The sequence below is a fragment of the Macaca fascicularis genome, chromosome 13 (genome assembly GCF_037993035.2).
Source record: "Macaca fascicularis isolate 582-1 chromosome 13, T2T-MFA8v1.1".
NCBI lineage: Eukaryota > Metazoa > Chordata > Mammalia > Primates > Cercopithecidae > Macaca > Macaca fascicularis.
The window spans coordinates 90,285,171-90,305,667 of record NC_088387.1 but is presented as its reverse complement, the minus strand read 5'-3'; the positions used below and the strand labels follow the sequence as shown (position 1 = coordinate 90,305,667).

General features: G+C 33.9%; 1 protein-coding gene across 6 annotated transcripts in view; it reads right to left on the bottom strand.

Annotated features, from left to right (window-relative positions):
• MEMO1 (mediator of cell motility 1) overlaps positions 1-20,497 on the bottom strand; it is a 142,364-nt gene that overhangs the window by 5,245 nt on the left and 116,622 nt on the right. For 3 of the 6 annotated variants that reach the window (XM_074012028.1, XM_015433452.3, XM_074012029.1), the window contains one exon: positions 10,254-10,330. In XM_074012028.1, coding sequence (XP_073868129.1) covers positions 10,254-10,330 — 77 coding nt within the window. Of the gene's footprint in view, positions 1-10,253; positions 10,331-18,888; positions 19,032-20,130; positions 20,211-20,497 lie in introns of all 6 variants that reach the window. The other 3 variants (XR_012422510.1, XM_045369546.2, XR_012422508.1) reach the window with 3 other exon arrangements.

The window sequence follows — 20,497 nt, the reverse complement described above, 5'->3', positions numbered from 1 at the left end:
TGCTGGTGGCAAAAGTCCAAGACGATGAAAAAGAATATCCTTCCCCAATTATGCTGAATTAACTGTTTTATTTCTTAAAATAGTAGAAGATATCATCAGTGAGTCTAAAGTCCAGGCAATGAGAGCTTCCTAAGGCCTAGGATAGTGATAATTTGATTGTTCACATAAACTTGACCTAATGTGGAGGAGTGAAATGGGTCAGTATACTATTCATTCAGCTCTAAGATGCTCTAAGATAAGGCAGACATTATAAACACCAAAAGCCCATCCATCAAGGATACAGGTTTCTGAGGAATTTAAGTTTCAGAAAGAAATCCACAAATTAAGGATACAGGTTTCTGACGAATTTAAGTTTCAGAAAGAAATCCACAAATTGAAAGCAAACTCCCTAAATTTAAGGGGTGAACCAATCTATCATTGTGTTGACTCTTCAAGTAATCGGTGAAGTTTGTGATGTCAAATTCCAAGTGGCAACCCTAAACTAAATAGGCAGTATTAACTGACAAAGCTCAAATTCAGGACTCTGATAAGACAACAAATTATCTTCCCTCTTTAAAAAAGTTTGCCTAGATTTAATAAAATGACAATCTAACAATTATCACCCAGAAGTAAATCTCTCCCAAAAGTAATAAATGCAAAGGAGTAGCAAAACTTTTAGAGGCACTTATGAAATAAAAACTAGAATCATTCCAACCACATAATTAACACCACATTATCAAATCATTAGAATTTTGGGTTTATAGTTTAAAGGATATACATTTATATTTGCAGATAAGTACATATTTAGTGACGTGGGGTAGGAAAAGGAAATACTCTAGTTTCTTTAAGAGGCATCAAGATAAAATCGTTAACAGTGAAAGTTTTATGGAAAAAACTCACCTTAAAAATAGCACTGCTAAGTAATGTACTAATAAATGGCTATCTTACAAGCGATGTTATAAAACTTACTAAGAAGCTATTGGCTTAGGTTCAAGAGAAAGAAGTGACAAATGAGGTGACAAAGGAACAATTTTCACTTTTAAAATAGTAGGAAGGAAGAAGAGTAGTTCATGTTCAAATTAAGTGAAGTAACTGATAAATTTAAAAGAAAAAGAAGTTACAACAGATGAATACAATGACATTTTCAGATTATCCTTGCTGAATCATAATTTGCCAATGTCCATAATGAAACACTGGTCTACACCCAAAAGAGTAGTATAATAAAAATGATAACCTATGACCATCTCATATGAATAACTATGACTAATATTTCAAGTAAGTAAAGTTTACAAGATCAATATCTCCAAATAGGTTCTGCTTTAGTCACAGTAATTATTGACATCGCAAAGCACTAATTACCAAAGAAATTGGTCTATAGCCAAAAAAATTGCAAGACTTTCAGAGTTTAGATATCCTATGCTACAGTTACATAATTTTTCCCAACTACATTTGGTAGTTCATTCTATATTTTGTGTTTTTTCACATAATTAATTTCTAAGATATTCAAGTGCTAGATATATAAACATTTTGCAATAAGAAGAATAGCTATTTTTCTTTTGCAACTTAGAAATGGTTTTATTTTCTAGCCTTGTAATAACTATATTTGGTAATAGTTTCCAGTTAAAAAGGACCAAAACTTAATTAACATGCTAATTTTGAACAGATGTAATCTAAAATTTTATACTTAGTTTCTTTTTACTCTATCAAACTTTCAAAATGTATACTTATTACTGCAATTCAAAATCGTTAACATTTTTATAATGCTTATGCAGAGAACCATCCAAGTACATTTTGTCTGAAAAGATCACATATGAAAACTAAGATATTGGTTCTCAAACGAATTAAATTATTTATAATATAAAATAATCTCTTAGAAAAGAAATACGACAAAGTACATTCACCATCTGATTAATCAATTAAGACAATACATTATTTAATTCTGCCTAACAGCAAGTGTACATATATATATGTAATATAAACACACCTAAGTTTATGTCTAGAGCTAACCATTCTTATTATTTTGACCCATGTATTCTAACTCCCAAAATTGACTTGTAATTTGAATCAACAGTATGCTAATAAAATAGAACACTTATGAGCCATTTAAAAATTCTAAATATAAATAAAAATATCTCAACAAATGGACCACAGAAATAAACTCCAAGTCCACATGTTAAAATCAAACATTAAATTCAAGCATATTAATATGAAGCAAATACTCAATATTTATTCAGAATTTTTCAATATTTGAGACAGGGTCTCAGCAAATTTCAACAAAGTTCCACAACTGAGTTCTGTTGCAATGACAGGGTTAATGATTACTATAGTAAGCAATCTCATCTCTGTCCTGGCTTTAATGATCTACTGAGACCTCCCAAACTTACATCTCTAGTCGGATTGAAAGCCTTCTCCGAGCTCCAAACCAAAACAGTCAACCCATTAGCAAAGTCCTTTTGACTCTTATTTCTGAAAAGATCTGAACTCCATCCACTTCATTCTATCTCCACCAACATCACCACAGTCCAAGTTACTATCATCTCTCCCTTGAACTTCTGCCAATGGCCCATTGTTGCTACTCCTTTTTGTTTTTTTTGTTTTTGTTTTTTTTTTTGAGACAGAGGCTCGGCTCTGTCCCCAGAGCCAGAGTGCAGTGATGTGATCTCAGCTCACTCTAACCTCACCTCCACCTACTGGGTTTAAGCGATTCTCCTGCCTCAGCCTCCCGAGTAGCTGGGACTACAGGCATGCACCACTATGCCTGGCTAATTTTTGTATTTTTAGGAGAAAGGGGGTTGTGCCATGTTGGCTAGGCTGGTCTCAAACTCCTGACCTCAACTGATCTGCCCGCCTCAGCCTCTCAAACTGCTGGGATTACCGATGTGAGCCACCACCCCTAGCCCCATTGTTGCTACTTCTGACCCTCCTGTATAATCCATTTGCCACACAACTACCAGAGTGACCTTAAAAATAATGCAAATTATATCATCTCACTTCCTTTATATTGTATTTATATAAAGTTCTTCCCCTCAATTATTACCCTATACTATCAGCTCCCTGCCTCTTTTATACACACCACTCTTCTTACTCTTATGCACCATACTCCCACAACACTGGCTTTTTCCTTTTCTTCTAACACACCAGCCTCTTTCCAAACCTAAGATCTTTGCACTGGCAACTTCTCCGGTCTAAAATGCTCTTCCTTCTGATCTTTACTTGGTTTGCTCTTTCTTATCATTCCGAACTCACTTTAATTTTCATCCTCAAGGTAGTCTTTCTCAGACCACTCAATCCAAAGCCTCTAATCATTTACCATCATTTACGGTTTTAGGTATTTTCTGCACACATTACTACTTGAAACTAATTAATATATTTCCTTACCTTTTAAAATTAACATGTATCTCCTCCAATTAGAAGTTTTATGACAGTAAGAACCATGTTTGTTTATTGCTGTATCTCCACCAACGCCTCAGGATGTATACGTACTCAAAAATAACTGGCAAAATGAAAATCCAAATGTCGATCTGATTGACATCTCTACTTAGATGTCTTAAAGGCAATAGCAAACATAACATATCCCTAACAGAATTTATGATCTTCCTGCCCCACCAAAAAAAATGTTGGTCCTTTCTTCCTGTGCTTATGGCCTAAATAAATAATGTAACCATCCAACCAGCAGCAAAGCCAAAAATTTAGGAGTCATCCTTGACATTTCCTCGACCCCCACAAGCTCAATCTACCTCCAAGTCCCATCATCAATTTGTCTCCTAAATATACTGTATATATTTCTGTCCCTCTCTTCTACCACCATCACTCCACCCATTGTCTAAATTACCATCGTTTCTCATCTGGACTACCTAACTGGTCTACATGTATCTCCTCCAGCCTCCTTCCAACCCATTTGCTACACTGCAGTCATATGGTCTATTCAAATACAAAACCAACTTTATCACTTCCCTATTTAAGATCCTTCAAGACAGCTGTTCTAGAGTCTTTAAGCTTCATTTCTCACCACCCTCCCCATCTATTATCATTCATTCAACAAATGTATATATTGTGTGCCCACTGACAGGCACTGGGATGGAAAAATGGACAAAGTCCCTGTTCTCATGAAGCTTATATAATCCAATGAGGGAGATAACCCCAAGACAAATCAACAAATGAATAATAAGTCATGCAGTAATAAATACCTAGAATAAAAATACAGCAGGGTAAGGTCAATGAACAGCTGTTCATCCAAGGAGCCTAATGGAAAATGATGCGCGCTTTTTGGCTGTCACAATAATTTGAAGATGCTACTGGGACTCAGTGGGATTCCAGGGATGCTGACACAAGACAGTTTCATACACAAAGACTGTTCTCCATCCATAAAACTACAGAATATCTACAGCCTTAATTATCTATACATTAATTCTACTTTGTATACAAACAGAAATAAGTTTTGCATTGATTTTAATATACAATGAGTTTCCCAGGAATAAAACTATCATGCAAAGTGAGGGAAGACTGTACTTGTTTTGTTTACAAGTTTACTAAGAATTGTTCACCATTTTGGAAAATCAAGTCACTAGCAATGGCACTTAGTAATTTCAGTCACTAACACATACCTTTGTAAGTGTGTATCTGTAGCTGTTTTTACATTAATAATACTATTCATAAACATTTGAATACTTCATTGTATCTTCTAATTTAGTTGTGCCTGGGCATTTACATTCTTAAATACATATTTATTATAAATTCCTTTTATTTCCTTTACATGTTACAGTTAGGAGAGTCATGTTTTCAAATTGCATACAGGAAGATTATATCCATTAATTTATTCATTTGAAAAATATGTACTGACCACCTACTTATATTCTAATCACTATTCTAGGCACTTTGTATACATCAGTGAACAAAACAAATATCCTGATTGACAGAAATGTAGTTAAGTATTTAGTTTTTTAGAAGAAAAAGTGGAACAGGGTATGGTGGACTGAGAATGCTGCAAGGGTAGGATGTAGGATGCAAAATTAAATAGAGTAGTCAGAAGGCCCCACTGAGAAGGTGAGAGCTAAGCAGACTTGAGGTAAGTGAGACAGTCAAGTGCAAAACAGGCAAAAGCCCTAAGCTAGGCACATACCTGACATTATCAAGGCACAGTAAGGAGATCAGTGTGTCCACAGTAGAGTGAAAGAAGAGTAAAAGAAGATGGAGGGCTCTTAACATTTGGGGGCTGCAAGTCACGTTGGTCCTTTTTGCCTACCCATTGTAAAGACACTGGCTTTTATTCTGACTGAAAGGGGGCAATTTTACAGGAGATACGGAGCAGAAGAGTAACATGATCTGATTTAGATTTTAAAATAATTGCTTTGGTTCCTACTTTAAGCTACCTGAGACTGACAAACACAAGAGTAGGTCTAAGAAGACCAGTCAGGAAAGTGGAAGGATAGGACCACCATCATTTGAATTAAGAAAGTCTATGAGTAGAACAGGTCTTGGTGGGAAGAAAATCAGGAACTCCGTTTGGAATGTGTTTAGTATGAGCTGTTTATAAGACATCCAAGTGGAAATTATGTATGGTGTTTGAAAATGTGGTTCTGGCAGGAGTTACTCTTACATTTTTGGTGCAAAAAGCATTACTTTTTCATAAAATTTAGTACAAACTTGCTAAAGACCATGTCCAGGAAGACTTTATTTACTTTGAAAATTTTTAGTACTGAGGTATCTTTCAAAATTATTTTCTGTATGATTACTTAACCAAAAAAAAGGTAATTTTAATGACAGGGAAAAATTTACATGCATAACATTAATAATTTATATTTCACATATATACAGCCATTCCTCCTTATAGATTCTTTCCTAAATGAATAAAATATAAGACAAAAAAGGTTAAACTGGGGCAAAATGAGAATCATACAGGTGATATAATCTTAAGTCAAATCTCTCTAAGACCTCAAATTAGGAATTAATGTTACTGGAAATTCTGAAGTAATCTCACAGTTCCCATCTTTAAAAACTCCTCCTTTGACTGTGTTTCCCTGGATCTCCTCATCTACCAAGTCAGTTAACATTTAAACACTGCTCCTTTCTGTCATACTCAAAACTAGTAGAGAACAATTTTTCACATTTGGTTTTCGCCTCTTCGTTCCAATTTACCTTCTAACCTGATTCCACTGAAACTGCTCTTGCAAGGTTCTTAATTCACCTCTGTGCAGCATTTGATACTCTTCCTCCCTCTTTGCTAAATAAAGCTCATCCTCTCTGTGATATTGCTCGTTCTCAGTTCTCTCTAAGCAGAATTCTACTGACTCTTCTTTATCTCCTCTTCCACTTAATGCTGGTATGTCCATCTGATCTAACTCCCCCTTTGTTCCTACTCCTTATACTCTCTCTGGAGATTGACTCTGTGAACAATGGCATTAACATCCTTTCTTCCCATCTATTCCTCATACATCAATAATTTCAAAATGTTTATCTCCATCCAGACCTACCTTCATGTTCTAAACCAGTACTGTCCAATAAAAATATAATGCAGGCCATATATGTAATTTTAAAATTTATTGTATCCATATTTTAAAAATAAATGGGTAAAATTTATTTTAAGATATTTTATTAAACACAATCTGGCAGTATCATTTTATAATATAATCAAGACAGATTATTTTTGAGATATTTTTGTTCCTTTTATACTACATGTTCAAAATCCGGTGTATATTTTACACTTACAGCATACCTCAAGTTGTATAACCACACTTCACATACTCAATAAATACATGTAATTGGTGGCTACAGTATCAAAAAGTGCAGTTCTAAACAACACAAAAGCCATGTCTAAAACTGAACTCATCTTTTTCTTTAAATCTGTCCCTCTTATATTCCCTGTATTAGTGTGTACATCTATATACACACGGAAGCCAGAAATCATCCCACATCCCACCACTCCCTTAACATGACACACCCAATTAATCCCTAAAGTCCTTTTCATTCTACCTCCTAAATGTATCTCAGCTCTCTATATTGTAATGGCTGTTTCTAAGTATGTTCAACCACTGGACTCTAACTTCCATTAAGTCATGGACTATGTTTTCTCTTGTTTATGTCTTCAATACTGCACAGAGTACCAGACAAACAGCAGATACCCATTAACCATTTGCTTTGACAATCATTAATCATTTGCTATACGGACAAAGCCAGAAAAAGTTTTCTGAGGCAACTGAGAACTAAACCTCAGAATAAAAAGTCATAGGAGAGTTAATCAACTGAAATGAAAACATCAAGAAGCCAAAAGAGAAGACAATACATTAAAATCCAAATAAAATTCTAAAGGTAAAAGTATTGGACAATAATTGGATTTAAAGTAGCAACTAAGCTAAGTTTACATATGATAAACACACTAAGTAACGAACTTTGCATTCATTACATTTGGCTTTAATAAAATATACTACATGACATATTATATTAATACATTCAAATCCAGATTCCTTACTAAAATATTTGATCTACTTTAGACCAAATAATCTTATACTAAAACATATGCATAAGGTTTAACACATTGGTAGAGTTGATTTGAACAAACTGAAGACTTATAAGCTGATAGAATTTAAAGACAATTTAGAGACCATCTAGTCCAAGTCTATCTTCTTCCGGATAAGGAAATGAAAACTAGAATATTAAAATAATCTGTCAACGGTCATAGAGAGCAAGTTAGAGTTGTTCTGCTATATTTAATACTGTTTATGAGTAAATCTCAAAATTATTTGTGTTATTTAAAAAATTAAAATAAGTATCATCAGCTTAGGCAACATGGTGAAACCCCATCACTAAAAACTAAAACTAAAACTAAAAATAATTAGCCAGGCATGGTGGTACATGTCTACAGTCCCAGCTACTTGGGTGGCTGAAGTGGGAGGATTGTTTAAGCCCAGCAGGTTGAGGCTGCAGTGAGCTGTGATTGCGCCACTGCACTCCAGCCTGTGTGACAGAGGGAGACTCTGTCTCACAAAAAAAAAAGAAAGAAAGAAAGAAAAGAAAAAATATTATGATTACTATAGCACTTCAAGAAAAAAAGACAGTAGGATCAATATCTACTATACTCCTAAGCTAGGTAAGAATATAGTTATATTTTAAAATTCTGTGTTTAGAACAACAAATTGAAATTCCTTTTAAGAAAAATCCAGGCCAGGTGCAGTGGCTCATGACTGTAATCTCAGCACTTTGGGAGGCCAAGGAGGGTGGATCACTTGATCTCAGGAGTTCCAACCAGTCTGGGCAACATGGCGAAACCTCGTCTCTACAAAAAAAGATTAGCTAGGTGTGGTGGTACACATCTGTGCTTGACTGCCTAAGCCAGGGAGGATGACGCAGCAGTGAGCCATGATGGTGCTACTACACTCCAGCCTAGGTGATAGAGTGAGAGCTTGTCTTCAAATAAAAAAAAAAAAAAAAAAAAGGGAAAAAACAAAAATCCAAATCCAAATGGCCCAAAAACAAGATAATACACTAAGAATTTGTAAAAGGAGCAAAACGACAAACGAAGAGAAAAAAAAAAAACAAATTATTTGCATCTGTAAAAATAATTTTGTTTTCTTATGCTTTTTTTATAGCTCTTTTTAATAGATACCTAAAGGCTCCAGGTCATGAAGTTCAAGTCTTAATACATGCCAAGTGCGGTGGCTCACACTTGTAATCCCAGCACTCTGGGAGGCAGGAGGGTTACTTGAAGCCCCGGGTTCAAAACCAGCCTGGGCAATAAAGCAAGATTTGTCTCTACAAAAAAAAAGAAAAAGAAAAAGAAAAAAGCTGGGTGCGGTGTCACAGGCCTGTAATCCCAGGACTTTTGAGAGGCTGAGGCTGGCAGATCACTTGTGCTCAGGAGTCTGAGACCAGCCTGGGCAACGTGGTGAAACCCTGTCTTTACAAAAAATACAAAAATCAGACGGGCTTGGTGGTAGGCACCTGGTAGGCACCCCAGCTACTGGGGAGGTAGAGGTGGGACAATCGCTTGAGCCTGGGAGGTAGAGGCTACAATGAGCCGAATCACACCACTGCACGCCAGCCTGGGCCACAGAGTGAGACCTTGTCTCTAAATAAATAAATATTAGTTGGGTATGGTGGCATGTGCCTATAGTCCCAGCTACTCAGGAGGCTATGGCAGGAGGATTGCTTAAGCCCAGAAATTCCAGGTTGCAGGGAGCTATGATGTGCCACTGCACTCCAGCCTCGGTAATGGAGTGAGTCCCTGTCTCTTAAAAAGAGGAAAAAATAAATGTCTTAATATGCATGCTTAAGATCAATGGGAAATGCAAATCAAAACAAAAATGAAATTAGATAAATAATCTGATTTACAGGATATTTTACAGAAATATGTCAATGATGTGAGTTTATTATGTTTAAAATATTAATTCCATTAAATTTTAGATCACTTTGAGAGCTTCTAAAAAGTAGCTCCAAAATAAACATGCCTCTGTCAGGTCAAACTGCTGGTCCAAGGAAATAATAAAAATAAATTAACAAAACAAAATAAACATGCCTGAAATTTTAAAACTTAAAATAAAGTATATGTATAAATCTCTTCAGCATGGCAGACAAGATTTAAGTTAGCTACATTTTGTGTACATTGGAATTCCTGTACACTGTTATCATAAGGCTATGATATCTTTATTTCCAGAGGCAAAGCGGCAATAATTTTAAAAAATTAAGACTTTCAGTCAAACCTTTATAATTTTCAGATTATTTACTTCAAGTTTACATATAGTTCCTCCCATAGAATACGTATTTTTAGTAGCTAATTCATAAAATCTTCATCATCACTTAAGAACAGTAATTTGGCCTGCTATCAAAACTAAAAATATACTAAGTTATTTAATAAATTTTAAGAAACAACAATGCTGTTCAGAAGGAGTCAAAAGAAGGAGTCAAAAGAAATATTTCAGGTAGTCATGAAACAAATAGGAGTCAAGGTATCCATCATCTGCTATGGTTACTACTGCTTAACAGTAAATGATGGTATTAGTATCCTATTGTCCCTAAAGCTAAAGTACTACTCTAAAAAGTATTTTAAATCTGTATATATTATTCTTAAATATTCTCATTAATCAAACAAAATTATGATGATGGAAATTCCTACTAGAAGGGATTATTCTTATAGTCAATATTTATATGATGACACATTGCATTTTGTACATTTAAAGATAGGGAAAAAAGTATATTATTTCAACATATTAAGTCTTGAATTACTAATCTGAAATTAAAGAAAAAGCCTTAGAGCATTAAAATCCCACACCTGAAAGACTTACCATTTTATCTAGATGTTCAATGGATCTATAAATCTCCCCCTGGGATTCATCATAGTAACTGTAACGGAACCTTTGACCTTGAAACAAATATCATGTACAAAATAAAATAGGGAAAAATTAGAAGCTAAAAAGAAAGCAAGCGCTTACCAAATAATTTCAGTTCTCATGAAAGGCAAAGCACAGCTTAAGCCTCTGAGAGAATCATTCCCAAGAGCCCTTGTACATAAAAATAAAAGGCATATTTGGGAAGGTAATAAAGAAATGATATCACCAATGTTTTATGATGTTAAGAACTATTTCAAATTGTAGAAACCTTAAAATCACCAGAAATACAAGATTAAGGAAACAAAACAGCTTAAAAGTTAGAAGCATTGTTAAACATTTTATCAGTCTATATTGGAAAGTAAACCCAAAGAATATTACTGAAGAAAATTTGGTTTAAGAAAACTATCTTGGTATAACAAATCACTAAAAGCCTTTGCTTTTGCTGTACAAAGGTTTGATCTCTATTACAGGGGAAAAAAAAGTGTAGGTCACAAATACTGTAACTTATGTGATTTTTATGAAGTAAATTTAAAAAAAATATATCTCATTTTTGCACTACTTAGAAAAGGATCAATACAAGTGCCTTATGCAATGTGAACAGAACACACAAAAGGGTAAATATAATATAAATATAATAAATATTCCTACCCTGACATAAAATCTCAGTAAGAGTAAAAGCATAGAACATTCAATGTTTTGGCTATTCTCCAAAGAACAGAGAGGGTAAAACGAAAGAAGCTTAAAGAGAAGACAGAAAACAAAAGTCTCAGAAAAATTGTTTCCTACTAGTTACATGAAAATCAAAAGTTAAAAATTTTCTTAACTAATTATGGAGTGTTCTTACTCAACTGACTATAACGTATTTCAGATACACCTAAATCTACCTTTCAGCAGTGCCTTTTTTCTAAGAAGTCATTACTTTTGTATTTCCTTAATGTTAAAGATTGACCAAAATGCATTTCTAAAGGAATTAAGAGTATACAAATCATGTACACACATAATGTGTCTTGTGCTTCACGTTTAGAGCAATATTGATATATCCAGTTACCACCCTCACACCTGAAGACATGGAACTCTTTAGCTGGATAATTAAGATTTTTAAGTTTTCTGTTCATCTTACTAAAAAAATTACGTAAATGATGAGCAGTGCAAAATTATAAAACCCTCTTTGATGTCCTTTTTGAAAAACTACACATCACAGAACTGAAACACTTCATTCATTTGTTGACACTGATCACCTCTGATGGTCATCTTTCTAAAATATGTCATATTTCCTTAATGTTCACATTTTAACTTTTCGTATACAGTAATATAATTACTCAATGTAGCAGTCCTTATTCTCTCCCAAGAGCCATTATTCAATCAATATTGCATCTCATAACTTAACTGATGATATCCTAGGATTGGGCAATAGGGTCTGAAATAATATCTGCTTCCTGAATAAAACAATAAAGATTACTGCATGTTACCTTAGCTATGAGATCAACTATAGTCTTTGAACTAAAAAAAAAATTCTTAAAACAATGATAATTTATCATTCAATGCCTCTATACTGATAATTCATTAAACATTTCTTTCAAAATTTAGAGTTAGGTATAGCTTTATTTTTCTGTAAAGAATGTATATATTAATACTTCGTGCATAACTAACAATGAGAATTACCTAATAACTATATAATTGACACTATTTTTTCTTTTCTTTTTTTTTTTTTTTTTTAAAGATGGAGTCTCACCCTGTTGCCCAGGCTGGAGTGCAGTGGCGTAACCTCGGCTCACTGCAACCTCTGCCTCCCGGGTTCAAGTGATTCTTCTGCCTCAATCTCCCGAGTAGTTGGGACTATAGGCATGTGCCACCACATCCAGCTAATTTTTGTATCTTTAGTAAAGACAGGGTTTCACCACGTTGGCCAGGCTGGTCTCAAACTCCTGACCTCAAGTGATCCACCTGCCTTGGCCTCCCAAAGTGCTGGGATTATAGGCGTGAGCCACCGTGCCCAGCCTGACACTATTTTTCTCATTGCCAGGTGGCTGTGAGAAGGCTGCTCAATGCCAAATCTAAAGTGCAGTTATAATAATTTATCGATTCAATTCATTTGATACTAAATTTTTACTTCTATTTCAAAGCTATTTTGACAAAGCTGTCTGAAATCTTTCTGAAGCAAATGAACACCTTAGACAAGAATATTCTGACTCACTCTCACTATAGTAAGAACAATATTCTTGGAGGAAATCAAGGTAGTATACACCTCAATTCTTTGAACCTTAACTGCTTTAGGTTTACACTAATACATTCTCTCTTCCCTGCTTCTGGAAAAAGCTATTAGTTTTGGCTACTATCAGTAAGTCTTCTAACTGGGACATAATCTACTGCTACTCCCAGGTGCAGAGAAAAATGCATACACTTCATGATAGTCATTTGCTACTCAAAAGTCTTTTCTGCTTAATTCCAAGTAAAGAGTTGCTGTTCCAAATGGCTGAAGTTGGTCAAACCAGACTTAATAGTAAGTGAAAAGTCTATACTTTAAATTGCTATCTTGTTCATATAGGCCATTTTCTATGTAACTTTCACTTAAAAACTGCTTCTGAAGGAAAAAAAGAGGAGATGTTTGAAATACTTTAAAATACTGGATCGGCATGGGATTTAATGAGAATGCAAAAATGCACAGAGAACCAATGGGAGTAAATGCTATCTACTTTTTGTTACTCTTTAGTAGCCACCTCATATTTAATAACTGAAAAACTGACTATAAATATTTGAAGGACTCTAAAGAATGTTTCGATTAAGTAGCTAAATCCACACTACATATGGCTACTACACTGAATAAATATTTTAGTTGTAGCAGCTCAAATTGTCTCATGGTAATTTTTAAAAATTATACAAATATTTAAAAATCACTTGAACAATGAATGTATTCTGGTCAATATACATACAGAAGGCATCTAACTTGAAGTAAATGGTTGCCATCATCATAGCCTGTATGTATGTGTGTATTTACATATGTGTGCATACACACACACAACTTTAGTCAATCACCACTCAGAAACTGAGTTTAAAATACTATTTTTTGGTTTCTATTATTTTAAAAGTGTCTCAAAATTTTATTTAATAATAAAGAAAATGATAGCACAAGCACAATAAATGACCATAAACATACCTTTAACTAAAAATGTATTATTGACTTAAAATAAATCATAATTATATGTATCTCATGAGCAAATTTATTTTATTTTTATAAGTTTTTGTGTTTCTGACATTCAGTAAAGGTTATGAATCTAAACTGTAAACAAATACAATTGCCCATGTACCTGGAGAACTGGACTTTTGTACTTTTATAAGTATGAATAAAGCGTATCACATAGTAAGAGAAAATTACTTACCTGAAACTTATCCTTTCAGAAGGTACACTGGGAAAATGGATTCTTTGAGCCCCTGTTTCAACTCCAAGTATGAGCATTCTAGCTTTAAGAGCCATTGACACTGCCCCTAGGGACAGCACAAGCTTTGGAACTCCCCTAGTGAGTATGTCAGTAGTTTCTTCAGGTGCCTTCCCTCAGTTCTTTTCAAATTCAAAAGATGAGAGGAAAAATAACCCAAGAAAAAAATCCTGTAAAGCAGAAACCTTACTCTTTGAGGGAAGGAGGGTAGCTCATTTGTGAATCCATTCCAGAGCACGCTTTCTGAGAAAAAGAAATACAGGTAAGTAATTTTCCCATCTCCAAAGGTGACTGGTGATTAATGAGTGGATTCACAGAGTGTGGAGAATAAGCTCCAGGGATGTCTGTTTAACACACAACAATCAACTAATGAGGACAAACATAACAATGAATGGTACAAGAACCAATGCTACTTTTTAAGTACCTTAAAACAAAAGGTAAAAGAATATTAAATACCTCAACATTAAGCTATGCACTGAACTGCAAAAATAAATAATGACCTTGGAAAGTTGATCTATAAAACCCCCAAAAGATCAGTCAATAAGATAGATTTTCAGATATATATCCAATAAAAATTATACTGTCATACATTTACTTAATCACATTTTTTAATATGTTAAACCACTTTCAAATATTTGAGTTAAACCTCACAACAACCTTGTGAGATCAATTACTAGGCCATTCGATCCTAAGGATCCAACCTGGGGACATTCATAATTGAAATCACTACCAAAGAAAAAATGTATTTCATAAAAGAAATATTCTCTAAGTAGCATCAAATAAGGTAATCACTTTTAAAAGCTAAATACTATCATGTTTTCATTCTGAAGTCCTAGTTATAATGTATAAGTATTAGCCTTATCTCAAATCTGCAAAAAGTCAAAAACTAAATGTGTAAAATCTGTATGTACAAATATTTGAGAAGACAAATATGATGGCTTGGTTAAGGTATATTTTAAGAATTAGCTAACTTACACTCAAACCAATTTAATTATTTAGAAAACAGCAATAGCCTTATACCCAAGAGACTAACAAAAAGGAAGAGTATGCATGAATAATCACGTTAATATGCAATAAAGAAGAAATCTGAATGTTATAAATTTCATAAATATTTAGGGGAATGCCACTTTTAATAAGTGGTACGTATTTATAAAAAGCTAGTAATGTAAACCAAAACAAATATAAATTTATGCATAAAAATTCAAAATTGCTGAAAAGACTATAGTAAACTCATATTTAAAGAAGAATATAATGTCATAAACATTCACCAAGTAAACTTATCTAAACTGATTTGCAAAACCACCATAAAAGGTAAATCAAATAAAGCATGAGTCCACTTTTACTTTTTGTTTCTTTTTTGTTAGAGATGAGGTCTTACTTGTTCTCCAGGCTGGATTCAAGTAATCCTCCTGCCTCACCTCCCACATAGCTGGGACTATAGGCACAAACTACCATATCCAGTTCATGACTGCACTTTTGAAAAATCAATTTTTGCTAAATCCAATTTCATTTAGAAACTTCTTAGAAGTGAAAATTATGTTAATGAAAGCTGCCAACAATCTAAATTTAGAAATATAAATTTCAGGAAGGTCATGGAAACACAAATATCAATCATATATATGAAGAAGGCCAAAACTGAAACTTGAGAAGAAAATTCTACTAATTGAAAAATTAAAATAGGTCCAGACAAAATTCTCTCATACGGAGCCATCCTATAGGATATAGAACTTGAAAAGCACAAAAAGTATTGGAACAATTTATTTAACCACAGTAAAGTATACAGACTAGTGGCAAATGTCTTTTCACTTAATCTACTTCCTGCTAGTAACAGAAAGGATGAAATGAGGTGAAACTATTTTAAGTGTTGCCTGAGCAATATAATCTGGCATTTCTATATGTACAAGACTGGTGATGTGATAAAAGGCAGGAACTGAAATGCAGGGTTTCTTTTTAGGGAACTCAAATGAGGGGACTGAAAGAAGGGGGATAATGGAATCTAGGTTCCTGTCTCTCCCTTGACTTACCTCAACTAGAAAGAAAACTTGAGAGTACTTCAGTATGTCTACCTTTATCTCTCTAATGTCTCTTTTTCAAGTCTAAATAAAAGCTACAGGGCATCTGAAAGATGAACATCTTTAAAGTAAAATACATTTAAGAAAATAGATCATTTTTATAAAGAACATTGGCTAACAAATAAGGTCAACAAGAAAAATCTTCCAATTTACACGTAATAATCTGAAATGTCTCTATCACCAGGGTTTTCACTTTACTTTCGGCAACAGGTAGGCACACTATAAAGAGAACCACTGACTAAAAATGAACAATGTAGTCACTGCCAGTAATCTAATAATCAAAACAAAGAAACTTCCACTGTGTGTAGCTGAGTAATTTTTCAAGTGTACTATAATAAATTTTTTTTCCAAAAAAATTCAGGTATTTATAGAGTGTGTTAAGAGGTAACTCAATGAACCGTTTAAGACCTCTGCATGCATGAGGAACTGAATCCCTCCTATGAAATTATTTAGAAGTCAGTGTTATGATTGCTTCTATATAATAAAAATCAACCTGTATAGTACCTCTTTAAAAAGAAAAACCATTAAGTATTATCTTCATGAGAAAAAGCTGAATTTTTGAGATGATAATATGGCAGGCTTACTAATTTAGGAAAGATACCCGTCGCCACTACAGTATGAATGTGAGAAACATGAAACTTAATTCTTAAGATAGCTTAACCCATAACTGGTCAATAATTCATATTACTTCAGTAGGCATGCAAAAGAGGAAAATGTATCTTACTTTACAAGAATTACTGTGGTAGTGAAAAGACTATCAATTTTGGAATATTATCTATGTTACACCTTTCACTTATCTCCAGAACCCCAACATATTTCTCAGTAAGAAGTAGCACAGTGCTTTCCATAAACACAAAGAAAACATTTAATGAGTATTATTAATGATGGTGATACTAAAAAATAAACTCTTGAAAAGTTCTATTACTTAAACACCAAACATAAACATAAAAAATGTTTTAGTCTCTAGATAATTCTTACAACTATTATTCATGAGTCTTTAAATTTTTTTGAGCTCTTTTTTGTAACTATCACCTGGAAAGCCTATCTTACAATTTAGATACCAAAATCTCCAAGAAATCAGGAGACAAAACAACCTCAATAATTTTCTAAGAATCTAGGTAAAAGGTAAAACAAATTTATTTTTCTCTCTCAGTCATTGTAGTTACATATAGCAGTGGACTAGGCTTTGCTTACTTGAGAAGTCTTTATTAATGAGGTAAAAAGGATGATTCCACAGAAAAGAGCAATACGGAAATGTTTACTGACGTTTTACATGAATTTATGTTATGATTGCACAGGTTGCCAACTTAGAGAGAAAGCCCAAGTTCTGAAAAATAATATCAAGGGAACTAATTATTTAAATCAAGTGATTAATAAGAGCCTTAAAAATGAAGGAGGGGTGGGACACTTGCTTCAAGAATTTTAATTTTCAAAACATAAAGCCATGCTTTGTTACCAACACAAATTCACAATATTAAGGAAAATACCCTGTTTTGCAGTAATGATATTAAGTTTTCAAGATCACTTATTAAACTCCAAAATTCCACAGAAAGGAACTCCTTTTAAGCATCTACCAAGCCTTCAGATCTAAGCAGCATACTTATATCCATAAAATGTAACTTCTGCCAAAGGTAGCAAACCAGCTAACCAATAAAATCAGTAAATAAAGAACCTTGAATATTAAAAACAGATTTAAAAAAAGAAGAAGACCACTGAGAGCTTCTCTAGGGGGTTGAAAAGGAAGCACAACTACCTGCATATCCTAAAAATCTGGGTTTCCAACCTCAGCACTGCTGACATTTTGGGCCTGGTAATTCTCTGATGTGGGAGCCATCCTGTGCCATTGTAGGATGTTTATTTAGCAGCTACCCTGGACTCTACTCATTAGATACCAATAGTATTGCCACCTCCAAACCATATCCCAGTTGTGGTGATCAAAACTGTCTTCAGGAATTTTCAAATGCCCCTCACAGTAAAATCACTCCCAGTTGAGGATAAGTACTTTATGCAAAAAAATAATCTGTACCATTATGAAAGATAGTTCTCTTGAACTGAGATCTCAACTTTGAAAAGGCCATTCGGAGATAGAAGCAAGAGAAAGACACCAGCCCAACCAGGCCAGATAAATGTTGAATTAATTCTGGCAATCAATGGGTAAGACATATAAAATGCCATGGCTCCCTATGTTTCACTGAGGATGTTCTCCTGGCTATTCTAGCATTGTATCTTAAAAATTATGGTCTTACATTTTAGGTTTCCTTATAATCAAAGAAATAACTGATAAATGAACAGATATTGGCATCTTAAACCAATAAATTAATAGGTCAAAGAGATGTCCTAAAAGGAACAAAACTTAGAAATATTCTGGGACAGTAATGGATAAAGGAAAGCAAACTGCATCCAAAGACCGTAAAAGCAACGTTTACTAAAAGAGGAATCCACAAACAGCTCACTTGTCTTATGGTGTATTCACTGTGAAGCATTCTTACTCTTACAATAATCAAAACATCACTCAAGAGTCCTTACCCTCATAAAGCATTACCAATGAAGACCACAGTGCTAATAGCCAGTATGTTATAATCTCTGGAGGGTAGCTTTAAACTGATGGCAATTGTGGGCAAAAACTAAGCACCAAAAGGGGAAAAAAGAAAAGAAAAAAAAAGACTAATTACAAAAAAGGAAATGTGGAAAAGGACTGGCACAGCACACAGTGCTCTTCTATATCCTAAAGAACACTGGATTTATCCACCAAAACTAACTTCAAAGAATCTACCATACACACCTACTTGGAAATGAGGTTAAAAGATCTTAACTCCCACTACATAAGTATCTAAGCAAGGATGCCTTCACAGTGTGAATCCAATTATACCAGTCGCCTTTGGAAATGTACCCATAATCCACTATTGTAATCTGATCCTTTTTAAAGGATCAAAAGATTTTTTGTTCACTTTTAAACATTGCTGCCAGAAGTAAAACTTTCCAAGGAAAGTGATAAAAAATTGAAAATCAGAGCTTAGAATGAAAAGATACCTTTAACCAGAAGTATATAACATCTACCATGATATGTTAAAATCTAGAACTTACCCCAGTGGCAGAAATCAGAAGAAACCACAAAGAGATTACTAGGATCCGCTAGATATTTACTGAAGAGTTTTCCGAATTCCTGTTCTTTTGACTCACTCAGAGCTCCAACCAGTACAGGAATAATGGTAAACTCATCCTTATGGCTTAAAGAAAACAGAAAAAAAAAAAAAAAAGGTCATTTAAGATGCTTAAGAATGAAAGTAGTTCTCCAAATGTGTTGGCATTAGAAAGTGGAATATGTATTAATAGTGGTAAGGACAACATACATAATATTATTGTTGAATTCTTAAAATCCATAAATTAAATGTTTAAAGGGTACGAGGGTACGATTAAAAATATGAGTCATACAGAATACTAAAAATATCCATTTAAACTACAGAAATATATTACTTCTTTAGGTAAACAAAGCTATTTTACTACCAGGTATAATAACATCTCGAAAAATAAAAACAAGCCCATCAGAACAGCACCAACTCAATTCTTTTCACGTACTCATCAAGGCTACAGTCATCTGCCAAATCTTTCTGTGATTATAAAAGAACATTAAACTCTTCCTCGCCTATTTTAATCTATCCTATTATAAAAACCATCATTTCTGGCACTTGCTCTATAAACCTGCCAAGTGAGACCTACAAAACTTAATCTTGGCTCCCGTAAGATTTATCAACTGCATTTTTACACTTATCCTAATGATCAGATACAAGACAGTCGGAAGATACGACTCAAATTTCATTGGCATCTAGGGTAGACAAAGAATTAAAGGAAGTAAGTATTAATTTCTAGCAGCAGAAAAAGACACCACAGCCACCCACAATGTTTATGGCATATCCACAAGTCCCTTTTTCACTCTACAGATTGACAGATTTATGGAAAAGAAACAAAGTAGATTAATAAAGAATATGATGAGCTATAGAAACAGATGTTCATTCAAAACCATTTTTTAAAAATGTTATTGTCATGAATTTTACTTACATATATTCAATATTACTTATATTCTAAATGATCCCAGATTTGGTATTTTAGAAGCATGAACCATGTTTGTCTGATTTGTTGTTAACAGGACCTTTTTTAAAAAATCACCATTATAATAAATGCTTTTTAATATGATAATCTGGCACTTAACTGATGCAGGACAAACAAAATTCATCAAAGTTTTTAAAAATACTAAGTTTAAATAATCCCCAAATAAATGTTAGCCCAGCTGCATAAAGCTAAAGCACCTCCCCCGTAAGGCCCCCTTACCCTGTCAATTGCGAAATAAACAGATCATACAGATCTCCAGTCCCTCTGCAATGCAGGGGCTTCTTGGGCAGAATCTGCATCTATGGAGTAAGAGAAAAAAAGGAAGCTGGCAGAGGAAGCTGCCACAGGATCTCTTTCTCTAACTGTTACCAGTTTGCTAAATAACTGCCTGACTGAATCCAGCTCTTCAATTAGTTAAGACTAATTGTCAGTTGAAAGAAAAGAATTAATTATTCTAACCTCAACTACTACCTACATTAAAAAATACATTAAGATCATCAAAGTGTCTGTGAGTAATTATGATATGATTGGAAAGTAGTTATACGGAGTATAAAGAACAAGGCGAAACCAGAAGAAATGGGTTCAA